Source organism: Syngnathus leptorhynchus, chromosome 10, assembly GCF_054491065.1.
Source record: "Syngnathus leptorhynchus isolate UIUO chromosome 10, UIUO_Slep, whole genome shotgun sequence".
Lineage (NCBI taxonomy): Eukaryota > Metazoa > Chordata > Actinopteri > Syngnathiformes > Syngnathidae > Syngnathus > Syngnathus leptorhynchus.
This window is the reverse complement of record NC_141204.1, coordinates 4,749,347-4,757,943: the sequence shown is the minus strand read 5'-3', so window position 1 is coordinate 4,757,943 and position 8,597 is coordinate 4,749,347. Positions and strand designations below refer to the sequence as shown.

The window sequence follows — 8,597 nt, the reverse complement described above, 5'->3', positions numbered from 1 at the left end:
CTCACAGGACCACCATATAGAGTTGTTGTTTTTTTTTATTTATCAGTATTTTCTTCCTTTGGGTTCCTCAACTATTTTCACTTGTCATCATCTTCCCTCCAGGTGCTGTGGGTGGAAAATATTTTTTCAAAAGACATTCATTTTCAATTTACAAGGATTTGAAGTTCCCTATTAAAGAGCCAACCTTGAATTTTGTCAATTTATTTCCACACGTTTCCTTAAATCATGATAAATTCCAATGGAGTGTTGCTCATTTAGGAAATTCCCAGAATGTTCCAACCCTCCCCCCCCACCCCATCTCCTCGGGTAGTAGCTTCAAGTGTTTGCCGTCCATCAGCAGTGGCAGTAATAGATTAAAACAAAACGCCAGGGAGCATGGAGGTCATCGATCCGCACTGCGTCCTCTCAAGACAATGCAGTGGTGGAGAAGCAGGTTACGTTGCGACTTGTCCAAGAGACTCGGCAAAACCTTCTCATTTGTAAAACGCCAGGGAAGATCGAAGAGCGTAATTACAATCGGTGTGAAGAATGCGCCCAAGGAGGCATTTCCTGCTTACGGCTCGTCAACAACAATCAATTGATTTGTTTTTGGAAAGAGAAACGCTTTGTCTTTATCATTATGACCGCATGAATAACTACATTTTGAAAGTAATATGAATGGAAACCCAAACGGGTAATATAGACTGTGGAAACAGACAAAAATGGATGAATAGTTATGTTCATCCTTACGCGGGGACTCATTGTTAATATTTCAAAACATTTTTAAATTTTGAATGAAGTGGTACCCAAACATGGGACATGTTGGTATTTTGTGCTGGTCTGTTACTCATCTCAGTCGTAGAGGCATGTGCAAGCTGCGTAACAAAAGACACATCCAAAAGCAAGAGTCGGTTAGCGCTGGCACTTTGTCGCCAGAGGTTCCGCCTGTCTCAGGTTTGCGATTCTCATTTGCACCTTGGTGGCGACAGCTGTCATGCTAGCTGGCTTTGGTTTGTATACGTCAAGGCACTCAAGTGCATAACAGGTTCGGAAATAGCTACAATGAAAGACACTGACTGAGGTTAGCTTGGAGTTTACCCTGTGCTAAGAAAGGTTAGCGGCTGTGTTGTGATAAACTCCCGCCTTAATTTGCTCGACATTTCTAAATCAGATTTTTCCAGTCGTTTAGTTGCCTAAAAACTATCATCTACCAATAGAGTATGTTTTACTCAATGGTGAAGCTGACGATTGGCTAGTAAGCTAATAGCTAACACGTGTCACACTAATGCTTTAAGGCAGAATGAGGAGCTCATTGTAATAACGGATTGATTGCGAGACTACACAAAGAATGCTCCCATTCAGCCTTGTCGTCGATATCGAAGCAAAAGACAGATACTGTACGTTACGCGACTGTAGCTAAACAAAATGGCTGACGAACTGGAGTAATTAGACAATTGATTGGATTGAAAGTGCAAAGAAGAGAAACACTTTTGACTTTCTTTACATCATTTGTTATTCACTTGTCACTCGTTTTTTTATCCCAAAAATAAAATAAAAAAATAAAATATATTTTTTGTAATTTTGTCATCGCAGCTGCAGTCTGACCTGTGTTGGCTGTTTTTACTGTTAACAGAAGTTTGTTGCTAATGGGATACACTGGCACATACTAGTGGGCTTGCACTTTTCCTTGGAAAGATTTCTGTGCTTTGTGGATTAATAGTGTCAGCTCACAAAGATATATTTTTGGAGGCTTGAAAAATTTGTTTTGGCTTGATCCCGCAGGTAGTGTGGGACTTAATTAGATAGCTGCCTTTAATGCCTTGACAGAACACAGACACCATTCGTCACAGTGCTACTAAGGGAGCATCTTGTGATTGAGGCCATCTTTTTTTGTCTATGCTGCCTTGGTTTTGGTGCTGTCTTCCCATGAGGAGAATGTTAGCCGCCTGTTTGTCTTCACTCACGCCTCGGGCAACCTCCGGGACAAGGCGGCCTCTCTGGAAAACGGGAGTCTGGAGCCACATCAGAGCAGTCGAGGATGCCAAAAGATGTCGGAACGACACGCGGCCGAGATGAGACTCTCCCGATGCACTCGGCTTTGGATAGACGATGCAGAGAGCCTTTGTTTATAAAAGCGGACGCAGCATGAAGTAGGCCTGCAAAACTAAATGAGATGCAATAGCCGGCGTAACAAATTGAAGCCGAGTACCGATGAATGGACCTTCACACCGGCATTTTCTGGGTCACCATTTTTTACCACCATCAATCTCAGCATTGTTATCCTCATGGAACTATAACAGAACAGGTTGCTAACACATGTGATAAGCTAAAAAAAAAAAAAAAAAGTTGGTGAAGCAGCATGTGACTCATTGCCTGGGTTGACTTTTTTTTTTTTACATTTACTGTCATGGACTATTGAATTGGGATTAATGGACAACCACAAAACATGTAAAAAGCCCCAAAGGATACCTGTTGTGATTGTACCCACATACAAGCTAAGTAGGCTGAATGAGAAATATCGGTATTATTCATCAGTGCACAAACACACACACACACTGCACATACCATATTACCGCTGTAGAAGTGCCTCAGTCAATATGAGTGAGACCACTGGGAAATAAGAGACTCATAAAAGGTTTGGGCATGTGTGTTTTCACTCACTAGCAATTTAACGAGATCATCATTACAGTCTCGTTACCGTGTCGATTCCACTCGGAAGGACAGACCAGCTCAAAATGGATTCGTCCCCTCCGAAATACACTTTATTAAACTCCATGTGTCATGAAATGAAATGTTTAAAATGCAACAGATGTAAATGAACATGCTGTACAGTGACGTTACAACCCATTGTATTGTGTATGTTGAACTACATACATGAACAGGACATGTGGCTTTTGTTCCTCTAATGGAAAAACATGCAAGTACATTTTATCCACAGAGCTGCCTTTTTTTTTATGAACATTAAAAAAAAAAAATGGTTGAAAACACATTTGCTTAGGCAGGCGTTCCTGTGGTACACAATGTTGCCTCGAGATACAAGTGTTCCAGTTAACTGTACAAGTTTTTTGAGATCTGTTGTTGGTTATTTTGCAAGCGTGCTCACATATGGTATCTCAGGATAACTTCAGTCAGGTTATTCGTATGTGGTTTTTTTTTTTAATGTCAGTCATCACCTTGTCGACCTTAAATACAGAAATAGCCTTCTAACAACCGGATTGGACTAGCACACATCAATCGGCAAAATGGCATTCTAGTCGTATAGGATCATTACAACACTGCTAAAACAGCATTTAATGATGACTTATACAAAGTACAGTGGGATTAAATACAAATTATATGGAGCAGGACATGTCATTATACCTGCACCCCACCGTACGGAGTGGTAGGAGCAGCAGCTGTCGCTACGGCAACCAGTGCCTGCCGCATATACAGTACAGATGATTAAGATCAACCCATCTTGGAGGTCTTGGCGGTTCCTTGCAGATTGCCGCTGCGATGTCACCGGGCGGCATGTGTTGATGCCATCAGAGCCTTGTTACATCAGATTTTGGCTTTGAACACACACCACTAGAGCATACATCGCCACGTGTCGGCTATAGTGAGAACATACTTAGCGCCGGGCTATGCTCGCTACTCTCCATGGATATCTACAGTGAACGTCTGTCTCGGCTGGTAGAGCACATCCCCCCGGAGATGCTTCCCCTGCTGCCCGACGTGGTGGTGGAGTGCATCCGCCTTCACGCCGCGCAGCCCGGGGCGGCTCTGCGCAACCGGTCCGAGGCGGCCTTTTTGCGCTGGATGTGCTCCCAGATTGAAAGTCTAATGGCCAGAAAGACACGTTCGAGGGAAGGCAAGGGACCAGATAGTAAGCCTCGCAGACCTCAAGAGACGCCGCACAAGAGAAAGGGAATTCATAGAACATACAGTCGTGAGAAGAACCCCATCACACCACCTGACACCCGTTGCAGTCTTGAGGAGACTACGGACCGGCTAAGGGAGAAAGTTGATCAAATCGACGGAAACAACCGGAAGACCCTTGCGTCACACACTTACCAGAGCCATAAGGAGACCAGGGACTTCATAGACATGGATAACCACTATATGCGGGATAGTCCTATGGAGAGTAAGGACCGAATAAGAGAGAGAAAAGGAATTGATGAAAGAAATGGAAGCAACCACATCCACTTCAGTCTGAAGGAGTCTAAGAAGCCCAAAAGAGTTGAAGACACAAATGAAAAGAAACGGAGACCCCACACAGCCCACACGAGGCACGAGAATCTTTCCGAGACTGAGGACTTTATGGAAATTGATAAAGCAAGTGGAAACAACCAGAAACCGTCTGAATTTTACACGCGTGACAGTCTAAAGGACACTACGGATTTCATTGGAGGTGAAAATGTAAATGGAAACACACGAAAATCCTTTACATCTAGCATGCCTGAAGATCATGAGGACACTATTGAACAATTAAGATTTGAAAACAAAAAAAGAAGCCGGGACCATAGCTCTCATATGCGTGACAATCTTGATGAGACTAAGGAGGTAATGAAATTCGAAAACACATACGGTAATAATCACTTTGAACCCCAAATGGGTGACAAACACGAAGAGACGATTGTGCTGATGAGGGCCGAGATCCCAAACGGCAACCGTCACCTTGCAGCCCACATAGGTGACAGTCTTGAGAAAAAAACAGATCGAAAAAGCGTACATACACAAGTAAACTACACACACTTTAAATCCCATAAGTACGACTGTCTACGGGAGACTAAGGACTTCAACAGGGAGAGAAAGGGAGTGGAGAGGAGAAGCAGAAAAAAACACGCTCACAACAGTTCTAAAGACACTACGCAGTTAATAGGAGAGCGCAAAATAAGTGGAACCCACCGGAATCACCTAACATCCCAGGATCACGACAGCCTCCCTGAGACTAAGGAGCCGAAAAGAGAGCGAAAAGGGGTGGACAAAAGAAACGGAAACAACCACGTTCTCAACACTTTTAAGGAAACTAAAGACATAAAAGTAGATAAAACAAATGGAAACCAAAGGAAGGCTGCCCCGTACTCCATGTATGGCCATCCAAAGGAGACTAAGGACTCAACACGAGCAGATAAAATGAACGGAAACCACCGGAAACCTGCCCAGTCCCATATCCGTGACTTTCATAAGGAGACTAAGGACACAAGACTGGAGAATACTAACGGAAAGCACCGGATGCACAAGAGTCTCAAGGAGACTGAGAAGGAACTAGAAAGGGTGGAAATTGGTTCATCCCACAAGGATGACAAGAGTTCGGAAACCAAAAAGCAGTGGAGAGGAGAGGGCAGGTCCAACACAGCCCCTTGTACGAAACACAGTCAAGAAAATACGCCAAAGCGGAAATACATAAACTCGCCAGAAAACATTTCGGCCGCCACGTTTCCGAGTTACCCCATGAAGTCGGTGTTCACCTACCTGAGTCTAATCGAGACGGACAGCGGCGGGACGCCAAGTACGAGGTACGACTGGACCCCGACCAGCTCCATCAGTCATCGCAACACCCGTGTCCCAAAGCAGTCGTCGCTCCCCAAAGGGAACAAAAGAACGACAAAGGACTGGAAAACCGCGGGCTCTCACCCGAAGACGGACAAGCAGAAACCCGATCGATTGGGAACGGTTAAGCGATCGGCGTACGACCGGAAACCTACCAACGGGCCTGTTGTGAACGTAACCAAAGTAAAGGACAAAATGCGAAGTAGCTGGATGCCCCTCAGCCCATATCAGAAGACCCAAACCATGCCTAAGCACGTTCAGTTCCTGCTGGAAAGCGTCGGGGTATGATGGAGGGCGTCTAACACATGGACCAGTTTGATGTATGAGAGACACCCCGAGAGGCAACCAGCTGTGAAAATTAATGTCTGGCGAGATTGTGAGTGTTGTTTATGATGATATGGTGTGTGCCTTACACGCTATGCACACATGAAAAGTGACCTCTGTGTCAAGTCATTTTTTTTTACATTTTGGGGAAAACACAAGAAAAGATGAAGATGATCAAACTTGTCAATTGTAGGTTAGCTTAGCAATTAGCATGGGTTTTCTGTTTTTCCTCGTACCGCATACTTATCAGAAATCTCGTTTATTCGTCACCATAGACACAACAATCGTTGACTTAGGGACGACTCGCACGTTGAACCGTACTAGTAGCCAAGCTTTTTACTAGCTAGCTGGTGCGACAAAAACGGTGACCTGAACCACGTGCAGGCTTTCGGCCTAGCGACGGTTCATGTTGAAGCTGTCACAGAGGCCTGTTGGGCTCGATTGAAAATGAGAAAGCATCAGGAGATGAAGGCTGAGACAATGAAGCGCTAACAAGGCTATTTTGGGAATCTCAGCTAAATTTGATGTAATTTGGATGGGTAAATGATTTACAAAATTAGCTGAAAAAAAGTGTAAATATTAAATTTTTTAAAATGTTACCATTGTTCTTCCATTTCGTATTTTAGCGGACCACCTGCAATACCGCCACGGACCACCGGTTGACAATCGCTGGTCTCGCATGTTTACGTTCAAATGCCTTCAAGAGGACCTCGTGGATTAGCTTTGCAAGTCTGTGGTTGTCAGCCCCTGCTTGGTGTTAATGACCTAACACTCAGTTTCACCTTTAGGGTAAAAGTCTTAAGCTACAGTTTCTTACACTTTAAAAATAGCTAAGTTAGACGAAGACCGCGTGTCCTCACTCCCGAGTGCAGCTGTCAAGAGTGTGAGGTTCTTCCCTGACGGATCAAGCCTAGTCTACCACATTAGTCCCCAAAAAAAAAAAAAAAATTGACAAAAATTTGCTGATGGCCTGAAAGTTTTTCCTTCAGAACTTTTCCAGTGTACTGCACGCTTAAGGAAATATTAAGCGCTGGGTGGAAAAACAATTCAAGCTATAATTCCATAACTGAATGTACTTTGCTAAATGACTTCTGCCCTAATGCTTTGTTTTCCTCAAGTGGGTTATTTCCATACGCTAACAGTTTATAGGCCATTGTGATCAAAAGTGATGAAGTTCTTTAGTAGATTTAGTTTAGTGTGGAATGGCGACGTGTGAATGATTCACGAGCGCATCCGACACAATACCCCTCAGCAACTTCTGCGCTAACAATAGCAAATGGACAACATCATCCATTGAGGTCGCCTTATTTCCATTTCTTAAGTGAAACGGCGAGAATTTGATGACACGGCAAATACTGAAAAGCAGGAAATACCGCTGCATGAATGTTGACAAGACGCACGGTGAAGCTGGAGCATTTTGCAATGTTGTAGACTTGTTTATGGAGAAATGTAATAAAAAAATATTCCTCCTGCAGGTCATGTTTTTTCTGGTGAGAATACATAACGTGATATGAATATTGTAAAAGCAATAAATAGAGACAGACTGGAAAATATCAACACATTCACAAGAAATCGCAGAAAATCCAAATATTCCATTCTGTCAATTATTAGTACTATTTACTTTTTAGATTTATTTTTTTCCATTTATGTTTCTCTTTATTTTTTAATCCACATAGACTCCATATATTTTGCAATTAACTTGCATTATATAAATATTTCCTTTTATTTAATTTAATTAATTAAAGTATTAATTAATTAATATATGTACTTGTTTTCATCCAAATATTACACAATATTTGAATAAATAAATAAAAAGTGCTTCTACAGGTAAGGATGTCGATTAGGGAAATACTTAACATTGAGCCATATAGGCATCGTGGGAAAGTCGTAACGTTTTTGTTTCCGAGTACGTGTTTTTGGTGGTATGTTTACACTGCAAACACATTTTCCGCCGAGAGTGCACATTTCACGGCGTGTTGTTAAAGTACATACACAACATACATGATAAAGCATATTTAATGGCATACTCTTTGCATACATTCATAAACATTGTATGTTCATGCTTTTATTTTGAAGGTCTAGCTCGCTAGAGCTTCACACTCCATTGAGTGTGGTCCTACTAAATATCTCATTTCTTGCCATTTTCTCTTTGCTTTCCCCCCCCCCCCCGTCCGTGCTTGGCATTTAGCCTAACGCATGACAGCGGCACGCCTCGTTAGCATGCAGCGTTAGCCCTCTGACATTTCTTACCTGGCCAGCGAAACGGCGAGAAGAGGTGACCTTGAGGATATGTCACCATTTTAAGCTTACCTGGTGTTTTTGAATCCCAAATGAAGGATGTTGATTGTTTTTATCCTAACGAAATACAGACACGACTTTGCAATAATGATCAAGGTCGTAAGAGAATAAATCGTGGGCATTCGCACACATGCACCTGCGTGGCCTCGGTCTTGGATGTCGCACCTCTTGTCATTGTGTGTGTATACAAAGCCGACTCTACGCTGTATATAACACGACACACAAACACAAATTAGCATCTGCGGCAGCTGGAGATAAGAAGGTGGTGCCGTGGGGATGGGTGGGAATGATCCACCTTTCCACCTTGAACTTCCACACCCAAACAGGTGCAACACAAAAGAGTGCCGCATAGATGGATGACAGGATAGAGTGGGAAGTATCGCAGTGTGTGTGTGTGTGTGTGTGTGTGTGTGTGTGTGTGTGTGTGTGTGTGTGTGTGTGTGTGTGTGTGTGTGTGTGTGTGT

At 43.1% G+C, this 8,597-nt stretch overlaps 1 protein-coding gene across 1 annotated transcript; it reads left to right on the top strand.

Annotated features, from left to right (window-relative positions):
• Nucleotides 1-3,627: 3,627 nt before the first annotated feature.
• LOC147050060 (uncharacterized) lies at nucleotides 3,628-7,276 on the top strand. Its single transcript, XM_085923002.1, has 2 exons — nucleotides 3,628-5,887; nucleotides 6,462-7,276. Exon 1 carries the CDS (start codon nucleotides 3,673-3,675, stop codon nucleotides 5,797-5,799), a length of 2,127 nt encoding a protein of 708 aa, XP_085779128.1. The 5' UTR covers nucleotides 3,628-3,672; the 3' UTR covers nucleotides 5,800-5,887; nucleotides 6,462-7,276.
• Nucleotides 7,277-8,597: the final 1,321 nt, after the last annotated feature.